This window comes from Microcebus murinus, chromosome 1 (genome assembly GCF_040939455.1).
Source record: "Microcebus murinus isolate Inina chromosome 1, M.murinus_Inina_mat1.0, whole genome shotgun sequence".
In the NCBI taxonomy this organism is placed as follows: Eukaryota; Metazoa; Chordata; class Mammalia; order Primates; family Cheirogaleidae; genus Microcebus; species Microcebus murinus.
In genome coordinates, this window is record NC_134104.1 from 68,686,126 (window position 1) to 68,707,353 (window position 21,228).

Sequence of the window (21,228 nt, forward strand, 5' to 3'; positions counted from 1 at the left end):
GACAAATCTATTGGTTTTCAAATTTTTTTGGATTTTTAGAATTGGATAAGGGATTGAACACCATTAGATATTACAATAAGTAAGAAATTCAAGCCGGGCGCGGTGGCTCACGCCTGTAATCCTAGCACTTTGGGAGGCTGAGGCGGGCGGATTGCTCAAGGTCAGGAGTTCGAAACCAGCCTGAGCAAGAGCGAGACCCCGTCTCTACTATAAATAGAAAGAAATTAATTGGCCAACTAATATATATATAAAAATTAGCCGGGCATGGTGGCGCATGCCTGTAGTCCCAGCTACTCGGGAGGCTGAGGCAGCAGGATTGCTTGAGCCCAGGAGTTTGAGGTTGCTGTGAGCTAGGCTGACGCCACGGCACTCACTCAAGCCTGGGCAACAAGCGAGACTCTGTCTCAAAAAAAAAAAAAAAAAAAAAAAGAAATTCATTTGTTGAATCACATTAAGCATAGTATTATGATTCTGATAGCTGGTAATAGGTATAAGCGGAGATAAAGATATATCTCCTATATGAAAAGGTAAACCTAAGTGGAAGAAGAATGGTGCTTTGTATATAATAATACTTAATACACATTTAATTTGAGATTATATGATATATAATCAGTGAAAATTTGGGTTAGTATTAATAATGAATCAAGTCTTGGGTAATTCAGATTTTATAGACAGGACATAGTCATTGAACAGTTGAAAACCTATTCATTTATTTTAGTATAATAAATACACTTATTTGTGATTTCATGCTTTTTTTTTGAGATAGCATCTCTGTCACCTAGGCTGGAGTGTAGTGGTGCAATCATAGTTCATTGTATGTGGCCTCAAACTCCTAGACTCAGGCATGCCACCAGGCCTGGCTAATATTTCTATTTTTTGTAGAGATGGACATCTTTCTATGTTGCTCAGGCAGCTCTCAAACTCCTGGCCTTCCACCTGAGCCTCTCAAAGTGCTTAGATTATAGGCGCGAGCCACTGCCTGAGCCTAATTTTGCTTTTATTAAGATTTCATGTGAAGTTGTAACTGAAAAGCCTAATGGAAGTATGTTTTTAAAGTTTATTTATAAACAGAAGCAGTAGGATGTGTATTTAGCATATCTGAGAATGAAAAATGTACTTGGACTGGATCACGTAAAGGATAAAGGGGAAGATGAAACAATAAACCAAAAATTATGCATGAGAAGAAGGTGAACAAGTGTATTGGAGAACACCAAATCCATTATCTTCCAAAGTAGTAAATCAGTGTATTTCAAGTGGGAAAACCTAAAGATGGCAGTGTAAACACTACATTTAAACTTATGGAGGTTAGAAAAAAATGATGAAGGTTAGTACTAGAAGAACTTGATAAAAGAATTGAAATTACTTACCTATGGAGAATCAGAGTCCAAGGTCAGATAGATGAATCCTTAAAATAGAATAAAATATACCTGGACAGCATTGGAAAGGGGAATAGAAGATGATAAAATGAACAAAACAAAAGAGAAAAGACAGTCTAGTACTTGACTTTGGTTAATGGAACGATTTGTGAGCAAATTGAACATGCATTTACATAAATGCAAAAGAACATACCCATCTCTCTGATCATTTTCAGGGTCTTCCAGTTTTATCCTCCTTTACTAAACCCCTTCTTTCCATTCCTTTCTCTCAGAATTATCAACTACAACTAACTCAAGCTCCCCCCATAACAAAGGGAGGGTGAGAGTACTGGTTTCCTAGGGATGGCTTTAGTTGCATTCAGGTTTATCAGTTCTTAATATCTGTAATTAATATCCATTTAGTTTTTGTTGATGATTTCTGAAGTCTTTGTTTTCTTTCGTTTACAGTTAAGATCTGAAAACTTTTTAGTGCTAATCTTAAAATTTTACAAGCTCTTTAAAAAACACTTGCCTTGGCGGGGCGTGGTGGCTCACACCCGTAACCCTAGCTCTCTGGAAGGCAGAGGCAGAAGGATCGCTCAAGGTCAGGAGTTCAAAACCAGCCTGAGCAAGAGTGAGACCCTGTCTCTATTAAAAATAGAAAGAAATTAAGTGGCCAACTAAAAATACATATATAAAATTAACTGGGCATAGTGGCACATGCCTGTAGTACCAGCTACTCGAGAGGCTGAGGCAGAAGGATTGCTTGAGCCCAGGAGTTTGAGGTTGCTGTGAGCTAGGCTGATGCCATGGCACTCTAGCCTGGGCAACAGAATGAGAGCCTGTCTCAAAAAAATAAAAATAAATAAAAATAATGAAAATGGCAGTAAGCCATTGTCCTGGCTTATTTTTATAAACTTTATTCAGATAATGAGTGTTGAGTGGTATAGTATTTATTTAACTAAAGCAGTTTTCACATCTAGTTATTCAACCTATAACCACATCCATTTCTGGTTGGTTATGACTTAAATCTGTAAACATCCTTTCTATTTTTTTTTTTTGGGACAGAGTCTCGCTTTGTTGCCCAGGCTAGAGTGAGTGCCATGGCGTCAGTCTAGCTCACAGCAACCTCAAACCCCTGGGCTCAAGCAATCCTGCTGCTTCAGCCTCCCAAGTAGTGGGGACTACAGGCATGTGCCACCATGCCCGCCTCATGTTTTCTATATATATATATTAGTTGGCCCATTAATTTCTTTCTATTTATAGTAGAGACGGGGGTCTTGCTCTTGCTCAGGCTGGTTTCGAACTCCTGACCTCGAGCAATCCGCCCGCCTCGGCCTCCCAGAGTACTAGGATTACAGGCGTGAGCCACTGTGCCCAGCCTAAACATCCTTTCTAATCTAAAAATTCTAAAATTAATAACAGGAGCCCGTACTTCTCTGCCTGTTTCCTACAGAATGCCCTTCTTTGTACTGGAACAAATATGGTTTCACTGATTGTAAGCTATTCTAAGTCAAAAGAACAACGGGGTAATCACTAATTGTTAGACTAGAAACAGAAAAATATTCCTTTTAAACAGATAGGGATTTTTTTAGCCTTAGAATGTTGCTCAAATGTGGCCTAAAGGATATGACAGTAGCCTAGTTAGGATTCTTTTAAGTACATTTTGCCAACGTATGACTCAGGGTCTCTGCCTCTTGGCTGAAGGTTGCTCCCTGCCTGCTGCTTGCTGTTTTGTTGTCTAATGAAGTTGGAAAGTGATTCTAAGAATCTCTTTCCCCCAGGACACCAGTAAGTTGTGTATTTTATTTTAAAAGTTTCTTTCCCTGGTCCATTACTTCCATTAAGTGATTCAGTTGCCTGGTGGACATCCTATAGATGATTGTGTTTGATAAAGCAGAAGTGGGAACTTCTATTTTATAAAACATGAAAAGATTTCAGATTTCTCCAAAGCAAAAGTGTTTACATAAAATTGTTTTTGTTATTCCCTTAATTCTTGGCTTCTAGAATTTTATAGCAATATTAAAGACATTCTATTTATATAGCATATTTTTCTAGCATTGTTCGATTTAAGACATGCTTTAGTATCTTTTTATTTTAGATAGTTTCTAATATCCCTTTCTTCTCCTACTGAACTACTAAAATATAAGAAGTATTTGTGTGTGTGTGTTATGTAAAAACAAATGAAATTAAATAGATTTTTAGGATATCAAGTAATTTTCTTTTGAGTGGATTAATATATGTAACTGTATCATGTCTCTTCGTTTTAACTTTTTATTCTATACCCCTAACATATATGAAACTTCTTTTAATGTATTTCTCTAAACTCTTTTTTTTTTTTTTTTTTTTTGAGACAGAGTCTCGCTTTCTTGCCTAGGCTAGAATGAGTGCCGTGGTGTCAGCCTAGCTCACAGCAACCTCAAACTCCTGGGCTCAAGCGATCCTCCTGCCTCAGCCTCCCGAGTAGCTGGGACTACAGGCACGAGCCACCATGCCCGGCTGATTTTTATATTATATATATTAGTTGGCCAATTGATTTCTTTCTATTTTTATGATAGAGACGGGGTCTCGCTCAGGCTGGTTTTGAACTCCTGACCTTGAGCAGTCCGCCCGCCTCAGCCTCCCAGAGTGCTAGGATTACAGGCGTGAGCCACCGCGCCCGGCCTCTCTAGACTCTTAACATTCCCAAGTGGAAGAATATGAATGGGCCTTAGACACGACAGGCGTCAGGGATTCTCTTGCTATGTGCCTTCTCTCTCCCCTTTTTGTGTATCTGTTTTCATATTTTTTTCTTATTTCAGACTTTTTTCCCCCCGTGTGTGAAGAAATACACCCCTCAATAGTTTGGGGCTATATTTCTTATAACTTCAGTTGCTGGAGATAGACTGATTCTCAGAGTGTCATGTCCAGCTTAGTTCAAGTATTTACTCCTAAACCAATTGGCCAAGGGTTTGTGGGAGCTTTGGGTGACCTGGCTTGAATTAAATGCCCACCTTGAACCAGTCATCTCTGATCATAGTCATATAAGAAATTGATATCTTTCCCAACTTTATGCATAGAGAAAGGCCGAGGAAAGTTTTCTCAGAAATGAGAAGCTGAGCAGATTTTTAAAAAAGAAGAAACAAATATTTTCATGGTACATGAAATTGTAAACTATTAGTTTACAGTTGGCTAATATTTCCTCCTACATGCAGGATACTGAGATAGAAGATAAGATATAAAGACAATAGAGGGCACAACCTCAGATTACTCAAAGTCTAGTGGAAAATGAGAGGTTATTTAAGATAGATGTAATTGTGTGTTTTAGTAAAGATGTGAAACCCAGGCTTCACAGTTGCACTACTTTAGGCTCCTTTCCACAACCAGTGTGCCCTACACTCCTACCATGGCCATATCTTATAAGTACGCGCTATATGTGCCTTGAGAGGAGATGGACATTTAAGCTCATATGTGTCACGGCTAGTCAAAAAAGTAATATTGTATTTCCCACTAATGCTAGATTAGTATATCTTTGTAAACAAAGAATGACATACAGTAACATTTCTAACTTTATATGTGTAGACCTATCAAACAGCATGATTTTTAACTATGACATTAAGAGAATCTTCTGGTTAAACATAGCATATTAACTACATACTTCTATTTATTCTACCCCCAAGACCCAACTAAGATGACAGAAGTAAGTTTTTTTAAAAAATATTACAAGGGCAAAGAGAATAGGAGAGGAGACAGTAGTGTACAAGAGGTTTCAATACACATTGAAAGACTGAAGTAGTGGAGAGGTGGCCCCTGGCTAAGCAAAGGAAGGGGACACATAACCTAAATGTTTACAGGTGGGAATGTCTGAAAAATGCATCAATTTCCCTTGTAAAAATCCTGCAGGCTTTAATTTAGAGGCTCACAATATCGTGTTTGTGTGTGTGGTGGTAGGGGTGTGATACACATGCTGGAAACGAGGAATTAGTTGAAAAACTGTGTAGGAAGTTATCAAAGGCCCTTTAGGACTCCTTTTACTCCATACATCCATAGAAATATAACCTCCATCCTCTAGAAGGAAAAAGAACAAACTCTATTTACATTTATTTCCAGGAGAAATTGAACCCAAGAGGGCCTTGTTCTTGTCAGGGAGTCGGGAAAAGTTGAAGTACCAGAATAAAAAAGATGGAGTCAGTGAAAGTCAACACGCTAAACTCTTTCCTCTGCTCTGCTTTCAGAATACTTGCAGCCTGACTCATAGCCCTTAGACAAGAGACTGGAAGACTTTTCTCTGGATAAAAAGAATAGCCTAGGGGTGGGGGGGGAGTGCTTTAGGTACTCTGTACCCTATCCTCATGTTTAGTGGAAATACTGACTTATTTCCCAGTTTACTTTTTAATATTTTGTATGAGTAGACAGCAAAGAATCACCAGACATTTGTGAAAAACCCTTAAACATAAGAGAGTCCAAAAACAACAGAGAATTAAAAAAGGAATTTAGGGCCAGGCTGGGTGACTCATTGCCTGTAATCCTAGCACTTTCAGAGGCCGAGGTAGGAATATTGCTTGAGGTCAGGAGTTTGAGACCAACCTGAGCAACATAGCGACGGACCTCCATCTCTTAAAAAAAAAGAAAGAAAAAAAAAAAATCAGCCAGGTGCACATGTAGTCCCAGCTACTTGGGAGGCTAAGGGAAGAGGATGGCTTGAGCCCAGGAGTTTGAGGTTGCAGTGAGCTATGATGATGCCACTGTACTCGGGCCTAGGGGACAGTGAGACCCAGTCTCAAAAAAAAAAAAAGAACATAGAAGAAACAGACAATGTAAGGAGAAAACAAACCTAAAACCCTAGCCTATAAATACACAAACACTATATAATCTTCAAAGAAAGAAGATAAATTGAATCCATGAAGCAAGAAAAGGGCTCTCAGAATAGTCACAGAACAATGAGAAATAATTCTTGAAAATGAACATTTAAAATTACCAAAACAAGCAAAAGATATCAATAGGAGGAGGATTAGAAGATAGTTAAGAAAATTCCCCTAGAGACTTAAGCAAAAATATAAAGATGGAAAATCTGAGAGAAAAGTTTTAACTAATAATGATTTAACTAAGGGTCTTACAGTTCCAAAATGGAAGCGTAGAAACAAGCTGGCTTCACTCCTCACCCTACCCAGAAAACCAAAACCGATAGCACCGAGATTATCACCAGCAATATCCCAGAATGCAAATAGAAGGAGGAAACAGTTCCTGGTGCCACAGAGAAATGAAAAACTCTGCTTAGACAAGAGAATCGGGCTTCTAGTCCATGATGTCCCTTCCCCCAATCTGCCCAACACCAAGTGTGCAGAAAATCTCCCCCTCCCAAGTCACTATTTCTACTCTTTAAAAAGTGAGATCAAGGCCAGGCGCGGTGGCTCACACCTGTAATCCTAGCACCCTGGAAGGCCGAGGCGGCGGATCAGTCAAGGTCAGGAGTTCGCGATCACCCTGAGCATGAGTGAGACCCCGTCTCTACTAAAAGTAGAAAGAAATTAATTGGCCAACTAAAAATACATAGAAAAAATTAGCTGGGCATGGTGGCGCATGCCTGTAGTCCCAGCTACTTGGGAGGCTGAGGCAGCAGGATTGCTTGAGCCCAGGATATTAAGGTTGCTGTGTGCCAGGCTGACGCCACAGCACTCTAGCCCAGGCAACAGAGTGAAACTCTGTCTCAAAATAAAACAACAACAACCAAAAAAGTGAGATCAAAGGAGACAACCAGCTTCACTACCATCTTTGGTTCCCTGACAGGAGGCTTGTCCCTGCTTCACCTGTTGGGAGTGCCTGAAGGGAGAAACATCCCTGAGGAGACAGGACTACCATCCCCAGCCCTGGAGACACTGTTCTATAATTTGGCCAAAGGAAATACCAAAATCAGAGTGGCTGTTCAGCAGTACCTCAATGTGGGAGGTTCATTCCATGGGTACCCTGGGCACTAGCCCCTTACCAGCCTTCCTGCACTACCCAGATTTAGGATGGGCTTCACTGTTTGTTTACCAAGAACAGAGGCAAAGCTAAGCTTATGGTGCCATCTAGTGTCAAATGGAGGCAACAACCTAGCAGGGGAAGAAATCAAAATCAGCAGTTAAATTACAAACATCCTCTAAGCAAACATATCAGTAAAAACCAAAACAAGTCACACAGAGAAGACTGCAATAAATAACTATAAATAACTAATCCTTCAGTGCAAATACATAGGTGTACGTCCACAAGAAACAATAGCAAACAGGGAACCTCAACCTTCCTAAATGGACAAATCAAGGAAGCATTGACTCACCCTACTGTGATATTTGAACTCTCTGACCAAGAATTCAACATTGCAGTTTTAAGGAAGCTTGGTAATTTCCAAGGTAACACAAAAAAGCAAAAAGAGATTGAAATAATAATATCAAGCAGAAATCTTGGAACTGAGAAATACCTTTGCTCAACTAAAAAATTAGAGGCTCTCAAAAGCACAATGGGTAAAACAGAGGAAAGAATCAGTAGGCTAGAAAACAGACTATTTGGAAATACAGTCAAATGGGGAAAAAAAAGAAAAGGAATGAAGATTGCCTATATGATATAGAAAATTACCTCAAAAAACCAGATCTAAGAACTACTGGTGTTCAAGAGGGAGTTGAGTAAGAACAAGAGGTAGAAAGCTCATTCAAAGAAATAACAGAAAACTTTCTAAAACTTGAGAAAGATAAATATCCAGGTACAGAAAGCTCAGAGAGCACCCCAAACAGATTTGACTCTTATTATTAAGACTACCACAAGGCATATAATAAACTGAAAGGTCAAGGACAAAGAGAGGTTTCTAAAAGAGACACATAGCATACAAAGGAGCTCCAATTTGTCTGTCAACAGACTTCTCAACGGAAACCATACAGGCCAGGAGTGGGATGACATTTTTAAAGTAGGGGAAATACTCAAAGAAGTAATAGAAAAAATTTCCTAGACCTGAAGAATATGATTTCCATATAGAAGGGGCTCACTGAGTACTCAGTACAACAAATGAATTAATGAAGACCATATCATTCTCAAATTTTGTAACACCACAGATAAGACAGTAACACCTGTTACACTTCCTGTCAAGATGCAGTAACAGGGATTGGATTTACCCTCCCATCTGAAAAAACTAAGACAATAGGGGGAAGAATGTATAAAATAACAGTTTTCAAGACATTGTACATCACATGATGTACGATTGCTAGGAGAGGAGAAACGAGGTGAGTCCTGTAGTTGATCCAGTTTACTGTCTGGGGGAGTTTCTAGGCTGCTGCACAGGGAGGGGGAATTTGATGATCTTTCTGAGTTGAGAAACAGTTACAGGATTAATAGTAGATAACACATTGCAGAGGAAAAGATTATTGAATTTGAAAACATGACATGAAAACATGAAACTCAGAAAAAAGAGTGAAACACAAGTAAACAGCTATGGGACAATTTCAGGTAGACTGATGTATTTATAGATGAAGTCTTTAAAGATAGGAGAAGAGAAACTTTAAGAATATTTTTAAATGGCTGAATAATTTCCAAATTTAATGAAAACTATAAACCCACAGATTCAAGAAATTTAACAAATTCCAAGCACAGGTAACATGTAAACTACACCAAAGCATATAGTAGTCAAACTGTTTAAAATCAGTGATAAAGAGAAAATCTTAAAAACTGCCAGAAAAATAAATGACATGTAGAGGTCAAAGATAAAAATGAAAGGCCGAGCACGGTGGCTTACACCTGTAATCCTAGCATTCTGGGGGGCCGAGGCAGGTGGATCCTTGGAGCTCAAGATGGAGATCAGCCTGAGCAAGAGCGAGACCCCGTCTCTACTAAAAAAAATAGAAAGAAATTATCTGGACAACTAAAAATATATAGAAAAAATTAGCCAGGCATGGTGGCACATGCCTGTAGTCCCAGCTACTCCGGATGCTAAGGTAGAGGACAGCTTGAGTTTGAGTTTGCTGTGAGCTAGGCTGATGCCACGGCACTTTAGCCTGAGCAACAGAGTGAGACTCTGTCTCAAAAAAAAAAAAAAGTGACAGCAGACTTTATATAAATAACAGTGCAACCCAGAAGACAAGGAACAATATCTTTAAAGTATTGAAAGAAAACAAAAAATCTGTCAGCCTAGAATGCTATACTAGTGAAAATATTTTTCAAAAACGAAAAGGGATCCTAGCTCTCTGGGAGGCCAAGGCAGGAGGATCTCTCAAGGTTAGGAGTTCGAAACCAGCCTGAGGAAGAGTGAGACCCCGTCTCTACTAAAAATAGGAAGAAATTAATTGGCCAACTGAAAATATATAGAAAAAATTAGCCGGGCATGGTGGCGCATGCCTGTAGTTTCAACTACTCGGGAAGCTGAGGCAAAAGGATCCCTTGAGCCCAGGAGTTTGAGGTTGCTGTGAGCCAGGCTAATGCCATGGCACTCTACTCCAGGAAACACAGTGAGACTGTCTCAAAAAAAAAAAAAAAAAAAAAAACCGAAAGGGGAAACAAAGACTTTTTTAGATGTGTGAAAGCTGGTAGAACTTATCACTAGCAGACCCATTACTACAAAAATGTTAAACCAAGTCCCTCAGGCAGAAGGAATATTATGTCAGGTGGAAATCTGGATCTATACAAAGGAATGAAAAGCATTAGAGATTATAAATGTTCTTTCTTGTGTAAATCTCTTTAAAGATAATTTGAGTTTTTAAGGAATGAGGTACTGATATACACTATAACATAGATGAATCTCAAAAACAAACTAAGTTTTTGAAAGCCATTCACAAAAGACCACATATTGTATGATCTCATTTATATTAATATTAATGGCCAGAATAGGCAAATCTGTGGAGAAAGAAAGTAGATTAGTGGTTGGGCTTGGAGTGGAGCAGGGAGTGGAATGGAGAGTGATTGCTATTGGGTACAAGGTTTCTTTGGGGGATGATAAAAAATGATTGTGGTGATAGTTATAAAACTACAATAAAACCCATTGGAGCATACATTTTAAATAGGTGAACTTAATGGTATGAAAAGAGTTATAGCTTAAAAAAAAACATAGAAAAATATAATAACAAAAAATACTTAGTTGATCCACAAGAGGACAGAAAAGATTAATAAAGCAGACCTAACTATATGCTGCCTGTAAGAAATCTTTAGAACATAAATCCACAAAATAAGTTAAAATAAAAGTATAGAGAAAGATGTGCTAACAGTGAAAAGAAACCTGGACTAGCTGTGTAAATACCAAACTAGATTTTAGGGCTAAACAATATTATCAGGGATAAGGAAGTTTATTTCATAATGATAACAGAGCTGGTTCATTAAGATAATATAACAAAACTTAACATTTATGTACTTAACAACTTCAAAATATATGAAGCAAAAACTAATAGGATTGCAAGGAGAAATAGATAAATCCAGTTATATTTGGAAATTTCAGTACACTTCTCAATAATTGATAGAACAAGTAGGCAGAAAATTGGTAAAGATATAGTAGATTTGAACATAACAATCAACCAACTTGACCTAATGGACATTTACCTTATAATAAAACACTGTACCCAAACAGCAAGTGCACATTCTTTTTTCATGAAACATTTACCTAGGTAGATCATATTCTAGGTAGATCATATTCTAGGGCATAAAAGTCTTAATAAACATAGGATTTAAATCATATAAAGGGTATTCTGTGACCATGGTGTAATTAAATTAGAATCAATAACAAGAAGGTCTCTGGAAATATTTGGAAAGTAAATAAAACATTTCCAAATAAATGAAGAAATCAAAAGGATACTTAGAAAGTATATTAAGCTAAATGAAAATTTAAAACTTCAATATTTGTAGGATACTGCCAAAGCATTACTTAGAGGAAAATGTATAGTATTAAACACCATATTAGAAAAGAAGGCTGGGTGCGGAAACTTGTGCCTGTAATCTGCTACTCGGGAGGGTGAGGCGAGAGGATCATTTGAGCCCAGTAATCGTTTGCCTGTAATCCTAGCACTCTAATAGGCTGAGGTGGGTGGATCCCTCAAGGTCATAGTTCAAAACCAGCCTGAGCAAGAGTGAGACCCTGTCTCTACTAAAAATAGAAAGAAATTAATTGGCCAACTAAAAACATATAGAGAAAAAATTAGTCGGGCATGGTGGCACGTGCCTGTAATCCCAGCTACTCAGGAAGCTGAGGCAGGAGGATTGCTTGAGCCCAGGAGGTTGCTGTGAGGCTGATGCCATGGCACTCTAGCCTGGGCAACAGAGAGACTGTCTCAAAAAAAAAAAAAAAAAAAAAAAAAAAAAGCCAATGAAACCAAAAACTGGTTCATTGAGAATATCAATAAAATGGATAAACTTGTATCCAGACTGGGAAAATAAGAGAGAAGACACAAATTACTAATATTGAGAATGAGATAGGTGGCATCTCTACAGGTTTTACATATATTAAAAAGATATGGTAATATTATGAACAAATGCACCAATATGCACCAATACAATAATATGCACCAATATATCCATTAAGTAAGAGAAAATGGAGAATTTTCTTTTTTTTTTTTTTTCTTCAAAACAAAGGGTCTCTCAGATAAGAATTTTCTTTTTTTTTTTTGAGACAGAGTCTCACTCTGTTGCCCTGGCTAGCGTGCCATGGCGTCAGCCTAGCTCACAGCAAGCTCAAACTCGTGGGCTCAGGCAATCCTGCTGCCTCAGCCTCCCGAGTAGCTGGGACTACAGGCATGTGCCACCATGCCCGACTAATTAATTGGCCAATTAATTTCTTTGTATTTATAGTAGAGACAGGGTCTCGCTCTTGCTCAGGTTGGTTTCGAACTCCTGACCTCGAGCAATCCGCCTGGCTCAGCCTCCCAGAGTGCTAGGATTACAGGGAGAATTTTCTTAAAAGGGAGAAATTTCTAAAGCTTAAGAAGAAATAGATAACCTAAAAATCCTGTATCTCTTAGAATTTAGTTTGTAGCTAAAAGCCTTCTCAACAACAACAACAAAATGTCAGACAAATAGCCTCACTGGTGAATTCTGTCAAATATTTAAGGAAGAAATACTACCAATTCTCTACAAACTTCCACAAATTTGAATAGGTGGTAATGCTTCCCAACTTATTTTATGAGACCAACATTACCTGGATGCCCAAACCAAACACATTATAAGAAATGAAAGCTATGTATCAGTATTCCTCATGAACATTAAATGCAAAATCTTAGCATGTTTTAGCATTTGGAATCCAACAGTATACAAAAAGGTTTATACATCCTGCCAAGTAGATTTCAGTTTAAAAATGCAAGGTTGATTTAACATTTGAAAATCAATCAATGTAATTTACTATTAACAAGATGAAAAGGATAAGCCATGTGTTCATCTCAATAACTATAGAAAAAGCATTTGGCAGAATCCAATATCCGTTTCTATTAAATGGGTTCAGCAAATTTGGAAATAGAAGGAATGCCCTTAACTTGATAAAGGACATCTTTGAAAAACCTACCACTGGCATTGACTTTAATTGTAAAAGGCATGACTGTTCCCCTTAGATCTGGGAAAATGCAAGCATTTCCCTTCTTACTAATTTTTATTCAACAATGTCCTGGAGTAAGGCAGTAAGCCAGTGCAAAAAAAAAAGAGGAATCCAGATTGGAGAAGAAGTAAACCTGACTTTATTTACCAACATGATTGAATTTTTATAGAAAATCCTATGGTATCTATACAAATACTACTGGAAGTAAGTACAAAAAGCTTGTAGAATGTAAGATCGGTATTCACGAGTCAGTTGTGTTTTTGTATCCCAGCAATGAATGATTGAAACTGAAGGTTTAAACTGTGCCATTTGCAATAGCATCAAAAATTATGAAATACTAAGGCAGAAATCTGACAAAAGCAGTGACAGATCTGTACTCTTTACACTGATAATTTTACTGCTGTAATTTTGAATGTGTTCCCCAAAGTTCATGTGTTGGAAACTTAATCTCTCAGTACAACAGTACTGAGAAGTGAGACGTTGAAGAGGTAATGAAGACCTCATGAATGGGTTAATGTCATTATAATGGGAGTGAGTTTATTATAATAAAAGAAAGATTGGCCCTCTTGTGCAATGTAATGCCTTTCATTGTGTTATCATATAGCAAGAAGGCCCTCCTTACCAGCTGCAGCCTCTTGATCTTAGACTTCCCAGCATCCAGAACCACGCACCAAATAAACTGTATTTTGTTATAGCAGCACAGAACAGACTAAGACAACTACAAATGTTGCTGAGAGAAATTTTTAAAGACCTAAATAAATGGAGAGATTCACAGTTGTAGATCAGAATACTCACTGTTTAAGAAATCAAAAAGTAAATTTCCCCTTAATTGATCTGTAGATCTGCAATCCCCATCAAAATCCAGCAGGCTTTTTATAGACATGAACAAGCTTATTCTAAAATTGATACCAGGCTGGGTTCCATGGCTCATGCCTATAATCCTAGCACTTTGGGGGGCTGCGGCAAGAGAATCATTGGCCAGGAGTTTCAAACCAGCCTGAGCAACATAGCAAGACCCTCTCTCTACAAAAAACTAAAAAGTAGCTAGTGTGGTGGTACACACCTGTAGTCCCAGCTACTCAAGAGGCTGAGGCAGGAGGATTACTTGAGTCCAAGATGTAGAAGTTACAGTGAGCTATGACAGGGCCACTTCACTCTAGCCTGGGTGACAGAGCGAGACCCTGTCTCAAGGTAAAAGTAAAAAAATATATATATATATATATTTATATATATGTAATAAAATCATATGAAAAGACCTGGAATAGCCAAACAACTTTGAAAAAAGGACAAGATGATTTCCATTGTGTAGTTTCAATGCCTATTATAAAGCAGCAATAATCAAGGCAGTCTGGTATTGGTATAAAGGTAGACAAACAAATCACTGCAATACAGTAGAGCATCCAGAAATAGATCCTCACATAAATAGAAAATTGATTTTTAACAGTGGTTCAAAATAAGAATCAAAATGGCATTGGCCTTCTTAAATAGCAACCTAGAAATTGTATGGGGGAAAAACACATTTTTAACCTAAATATATATATATATAGTTAAGAACTATCAATTAAAACAAAGGGGTAAAATCAAGAGGAGGAGGAAAATGGGATCCAGAAAATAGATTCTAGCACAGGGCAAGGATGAAGGATGCTATAGGACAGCAACAAGTTAGAGCAGGAGGAGCTAGAGGGAGGTGGCCCAGGGGAAAGGGACTGATGTGTTTGAATTTACAAAGAATATTATCGATAGGTGTGTGGCACAAACACTGCAAAAATAACTTACAAAGAGACCTTAGAAAAGCTGGATAGTTCTTAAACGTAGTAGTTAATAATGCCAATAAAAAGGAAGTATTAGGGTTTCATAAGAAAAGAGATACCTGTCCTTTGTAAACTATTTATCTTTACAGTGTATATTATCTACATGGTCATAATAATGTAAATTTTATTTTCTGTATGAATATAGCTAGATGAAAATTGGGTTTGACATGCATTGTTTTCCAAATTGTTTGGTATCTGAGATGTTGCCTTTTATTTATGAGTGAACTGGTGCTCCAAGGGGATTTCTCTTCTGCTTGTGCCCTTTTATTCAGGCTTGGTGCTGGTCAATCCTGTGCCTCTTTGTCAGGACACTGTTCAGTTGTCCCCACCCCTGCTTTATGGCAGAATAGGTTATTTTACTTCATTTACATGTTTTCTATCAGTGTGTTTTTAGGGGAAATCACTTTTCTAGAGTAACTTTGTTCCTAATCTATGTTAGGAAAAATATAAACATGTAAGTGCCTAAATATTAATCTTATTTAAATAGGCTGATTCTTTTTTTTTTTTTTTAATGCCTTCTAGGAAGTAAAAAGAAAGAAAAGGAACGGCCAGAAATTTCTCCTCCATCTGATTTTGAGCACACCATCCATGTTGGTTTTGATGCTGTTACAGGAGAATTCACTGTAAGTTTACCTAGTTGGGGTCATTTATTTTATTTTTTTTACTACATTTTATTAATCCACTCATATTGATGGGCACTTGGGTTGTTTCCACATCTTTGCAATTGTGAATTGTGCTGCTATAAGCATTCTAGTGAAGATGTTTTTTTTATAGACTGCCTTTTGTTCCTTTGGGTAGATGCCCAGTAATGGGATTGCTGGATCAAATGGTAGTTCTACTTGTAGCTCTTTGAGGTATCTCCGCATTACTTTTCATAGAGGTTGTACTAGTCTGCAGTCCCATAAAGGCTTGGGATGTTTTAACATAAGATAAGGATGTCTGTTAATCCTAGCAGGGGTCATTTATAACATTAAACCAGTACTCAAACATTTTCCTTTAGTATTAAATTTGAAGTTAACTTTTCTATCCATATGTTCACTGTGAATTCTTGCTGTTTTTCCCTTCTTATAAGTATTAGTGGTTGGATATTTCTTTTTCCGAGAGAGCAGAGCCTATTAATAATAATTATGCAAAATAGATCTAGAAAAATAGACCTTTTGAAAACTAGACTTTTTAAAATTTACTGGAACCTACAATTGTGTAGATTGGTTTGTTTTATGTATTTTGTCATTTATCTCTGGAAATTGGTTTTATTAACCACAACTAATTTCTTTTCTTTCTTTCTTTTTTCCTTTTTCTTTTTTTTTGAGACAGAGTCTCACTTTCTTGCCTGGGCTAGAGTGCTGTGGCATCAGCCTAGCTCACAGCAACCTCAAACTCCTGAGCTCAAGTGATCCTCCTGCCTCATTCTCCCAGGTAGCTGGGACTACAGGCACGTGCCACCATTCCCAGCTAATTTTTTCTATTTTTAGTTGTTTGGCTCATTTCTTTCTATTTACAGTAGAGATGGAGTCTCGCTCTTTCTCAGGCTGGTCTCGAACTCCTGAGCTCAAGCAATCCTCCCGACTTGGCCTCCCAGAGTGATAGGATTACAGGCATGAGCCACCACACCTGGCATAAACCACAACTAATTTCTGAATGTCTTTTTGTTAGGGCATGCCAGAACAATGGGCTCGATTGTTACAGACTTCCAATATCACCAAACTAGAGCAAAAGAAGAATCCTCAAGCTGTACTGGATGTCTTAAAGTTCTATGATTCCAACACAGTGAAGCAGAAATATCTGAGCTTTACTCCTCCTGGTAAGATACTGGTAAAAGACTGAATCAAATGGAAGAGATGTGAAGCATTTCTAGATAAAAAAGATTACTTCTGGAAAAATAAAAGGCTAAACTATGGTTTTCATCTCTAATTTTTTCCCTGCATAGATTCTGCCTTTTGTAAACTGATGGGGCAGTTTTTAAGCATAATGTGGATTTGGGGATTATATTAATTTCATAGCTTTGCCAGAAATGGAGATGATAAATGTTTTGAACTTTTGTTTATTTGGTTTTTTCCTCCTTACTGCTTTTGAATAACTTTCAGTGATAGAAGGATGCTTATTTATAGACATGTTCATACTACAAATACATTTATTTTTAGTGGGATAGGAAGAAACTTGTTCTATATAAATGTACAGACTTTGAAGTAAAACATATTTAAGTCCACTCAAAAATTGAAATTTATTAAATATATAAATACAAGATTACAACTAAAAAAATTTATACCTCAGAATTAGAATATCATCAGGTAAGAATTGGTATATAGTGGATTTGTAAAAATAGTTTATATGTTCAAATAAGGATCAGAATAAAGTCCATACATTACAGTTGGTAGATATCTCTTAGAATCTCTTGATATTTAGCTTTCTCCTTCTGTATGCTAGTTCTTATGCTTTTTCTTGCAATTTATTTGTTAAAGAAACAAGATCATATGTGCTGTTTCCATCTGTTTAGATTTTGCTAATTACATTCTCAGGGTGTCATTTAATATGTCTCTCTGTCTTTGAAGTCATACATGTACTTTTTAAAAACTATGACTTAGCTTAAATCAATCATACATGTGGTTTTGATTCATTGTGCTTAATATGTTTGCATCCTCACAGAAATAAAGGCCTCTTTGCAAGTGATCTTGACCTTTTTTGCTTTAGATCTAGTACAGCCTTAGGAAAAGGTCAAATTTGTTTGTAGAACTTTTGTGTCAATTAATAAGTCTGTGTAAATTAGTAATTTTTTAAAAAAAATTAATTTTTGACCAGAAAGTAGTAGCTTTTTTCATCATATTTACATATATGAATATATATTAAAGTCTCCATTAAATATATATATAAAAATGTATTTTAAAAAGAAAAAACAAAACTATGCCAAGATTTTACTTTGTACAGTTGCCATTGTCTGAATTATTGCCTTAAGTTTCTCAGTAGGCACTTTTCTGGAAAAAGTATCTTTATGAATAAATTTATTTTGTTTTAATAAATACAGATTGATAAATATAGTTTAAAATACATTTTAATAACTTCATTGAGGTATAACTTACATGCAATAAAATTTACTCATTTAAAATATATAATCCATATGTACCCATAATCATTAAACATTTAAAAAATTTTAAAATAATAAAATAAGTAAATTAAATGATTTTTTAAGTAAATTTACAGTGTTTCATTAAGATTTGAGATTCATTAGCTCTATCTTTACAAATTCTTCCTTGAATACTGGTATTGTCATTTTTATTGAGAGTTAAGTTAATTCAACATAAAATGAAATTAGTTTAAGAACATTTCACTTGCTCTGCTTTTTTTTTCTTTTATCATATGAAAGTTTTATTTCTTAAATTGTTAACATTATTTTTTGTTTGTTTCATATTCAGAGAAAGATGGCTTCCCTTCTGGAACACCAGCAGTAAGTTAATTATGTCATTTCTTATAGCTCTTGTTCTAATTTAGGTTACCCAGAACAGATCTCAGTTTTTATTTTGCTTTTTAAAATTAATTCGGCTACCAGAGGTAAATAAATACTTGATATGTGTTTTTAGCTAGCCGCTTGATTAGTTGAAGAAGATATATTAAGTAAGTAGAAATTCCTTAATATGATGTTTAAAGTAATTAAAATTTATAATGACCTTCAGAACAGGTTAGCTACTTTTGGTAATATTTACATATACAAACATGAATACAAATAACTTGTTAGCATATTTCTCCCTTACTCCAAATTCTCCTTCTGGACTCCTACTGAGTAGTGTAGACTAAGGAAATGTACTGAACAATTGAAACTTGTCAGATTCTTCAGAGTCAAAACTTTGTCTATGTTTTTGTGTGAACATATTTACCTCCTGGAAACAGTTACTGTTTTATTTTCATTTCCTCAACTGGGGGGGAAACAGTTTCAGTTGTATGAGGACCAAATGAGATAACATGTAAACATACCTACCTACCAAATACCTGTTACATAAAAAGCTCTGTATAAGGGTTAATTCCTTCTCCTTTTGCTTCATTTGCCATAGCTTTTTCTGGTGAATTTGTTATTTTAAACGTCCCAAAATGACTCTGACATATACAAAGCCCAGAGGATCTTTGGTCTTGGTCTTAACAAACAAATTGATTATTTGCTTTGAGAGTATTGCATTTGTGCAACAATTTAAAGCATATAAATAAGTATGAAGAATATTTGATATTCACAGGTACATTTATTTCATGAACTTTCTCATAATTCATAGAATTACCTTTACTTTTTAAATGGTTATACTAGAACAAGTGGGGTTTAATGGTTTTGAAATGAGCTATTAAAGAAATTAACTTTTTCAAGTATATCAAAAAGAGAGATGGTCACATTTTAACCTATTTTATTGACTTGTCTTCCTTACTTTGCTAATGTGATAAATGCAGCTGAATGCCAAGGGCTCAGAAACATCAGCAGTAGTAACAGAAGAAGATGACGATGATGAAGAGACTGCTCCTCCCGTTATTGCCCCACGACCAGATCATACAAAATCAGTGAGTGTTTGATTAGTGAACTGAGCCGTGTGTGTCTGTGCATGTGTATTTTTAAAAAACAGTAGTCTGCATTGGACTTACAATGATTGATTTTTTAAAGCCTTGAATTTTTATAATTTTGCAATATGGAGAAAATTAAGACATCGTCACCTAAAGACCACTCATCAGAAACTAGTTTTTTTAAAAATTAAAATAATAGCTTCATTAAAACTTAAAATACTTACTGGGATTTTTCTTTCTATATTATATCCTCTTTTCCAGAGAATTTATCAATTTTTCTGGCTTTCTCTGTTTATCTCAATGTAGATAACAACTATATCTAAAACTTAAATATTTCCTCTTACCTAGATTATGTATTAAGTTATTAAGTATGGAATGTCTGATTTTCTTAAGTACTAAGTTTGACAGTTGATAATCTCTGACATTTCACTTTGACACTTATTGGTGCTTTTGTTTATTGTGAAGGTACATCCTCATTTCTTTCAAATGCACATTTTGGTTTGTGATTATCTTTCAAATTTGTTTTAGAGCAATTTTTGTGAAACCATGGATAAGTCAAAAATTGGTGTTATTTCTGAATATGCGTTCTGTCGTGGAACTAATGCAGCATAGACATCCTGAAATATCAATCAAGTGTTTGCCAAGGAGGTGGCTAATGAATGCACAGTACGTTGACTGTTTGAGAAGTTCATTCTGGTGATTTTAATCTTGAAAATAAGCGATGCAGATGCCCTGAGATCAAGGTGGATAATGATCAGCTGAAAGCTGTAGTGGAAGTGAATCCATCTTAACCTACATGTGCATTAGCAGCAAGGTTTGACGTTACTCTTCCAACAATATTGGACCATTTGAAACAAATTGGCAAGGTGAAGAAGCTGGATAGATGGATACTGCATGAATTAAACAAGCATCAAAAGAGAAATCAGGCTGGGCGCAGTGGCTCACGCCTGTAATCCTAGCACTCTGGGAGACCGAGGGGGGCAGATTGCTCAAGGTCAGGAGTTCAAAACCAGCCTGAGCAAGAGCGAGACCCTGTCTCTACTATAAATAGAAAGAAATTAATTGGCCCACTAGTACATATAGAAAAAATTAGGCGGACATGGTGGCGCATGCCTGTAGTCCCAGCTACTCAGGAGGCTAAGGCAGGAGGATTGCTTCAGCCCAGGAGTTTGAGGTTGCTGTGAGCTAGGCTGATGCCACAGCACTCACTCTAGCCTGGGCAATAAAGCAAGACTCTGTCACAGACACAAAAAAGAGAAATCATCTTGAAGCTTGCCTTTCTTTGCTGTCATAACTTAAAGGTGAATCGTTTCTACACCATATTGTTACCTGTGATGAAAAGTGGATTCTTTTTTTTAACAATCGCAAGCATTCAGCAAAATGGTTGGATAAAGATGAAGTGCTGAAACACAGTCCAAAACCAGATATTCATCAAAAAAGCTACTGGTGTCTGGTGGTCAAGCGCTGGTATCATCCACTATAGCTTTATGAAACCTGGTCATTTGATTATGGCAGATGTCTACTGCAACCAGTTGGAAGAAATTATGAAGATGCTTACAATTAAGCAGCCGAGATCGGTCAATAGAGACAGGCCAATCTTCTTGTAAGAACACATGTCGCAAAAAATAATGCTGTTCAAACTACAGAGGCTGGACTTAGAAACTCTCTGTCATCTACCGTGTTCACCAGACCTTGCACCAACTGACTACCACTTCTTCCAGGCTTTCAACCACTTCTTGTGAGGAAAAATATTCAATTCTCAACAAGCTGTGGAAAATGCCTTTCACAATTTTATCGCCACTTGCTCTCCAGGCTTCTTCACTGCTGGCATAAGCAAGCTACCATTAAAATGGCAAAACTGTGTCCATAGTTTAGGTGCATACTTTAATTAATTGTACTGCTTCTTGTTTGAGATACAATAAACTAAGCTTTTGATTTGAGATCAGACATTTCATATTTAATGACCGAATATTTTTTTTGCATGTTACATTTCTCTCAAAGACTTAATGTCATTCAAGAGGCAGTTGAG

The 21,228-nt window shown here is 36.6% G+C and overlaps 1 protein-coding gene across 2 annotated transcripts in view; it reads left to right on the top strand.

The window, feature by feature from the left end:
- PAK2 (p21 (RAC1) activated kinase 2) overlaps positions 1-21,228 on the top strand; it is a 96,608-nt gene that overhangs the window by 49,149 nt on the left and 26,231 nt on the right. For both annotated transcript variants that reach the window (XM_012780328.3, XM_012780327.3), the window contains 4 exons: positions 15,192-15,292; positions 16,323-16,470; positions 18,077-18,108; positions 19,092-19,199. In XM_012780328.3, coding sequence (XP_012635782.1) covers positions 15,192-15,292; positions 16,323-16,470; positions 18,077-18,108; positions 19,092-19,199 — 389 coding nt within the window. The remainder of the gene's footprint in view (positions 1-15,191; positions 15,293-16,322; positions 16,471-18,076; positions 18,109-19,091; positions 19,200-21,228) is intronic.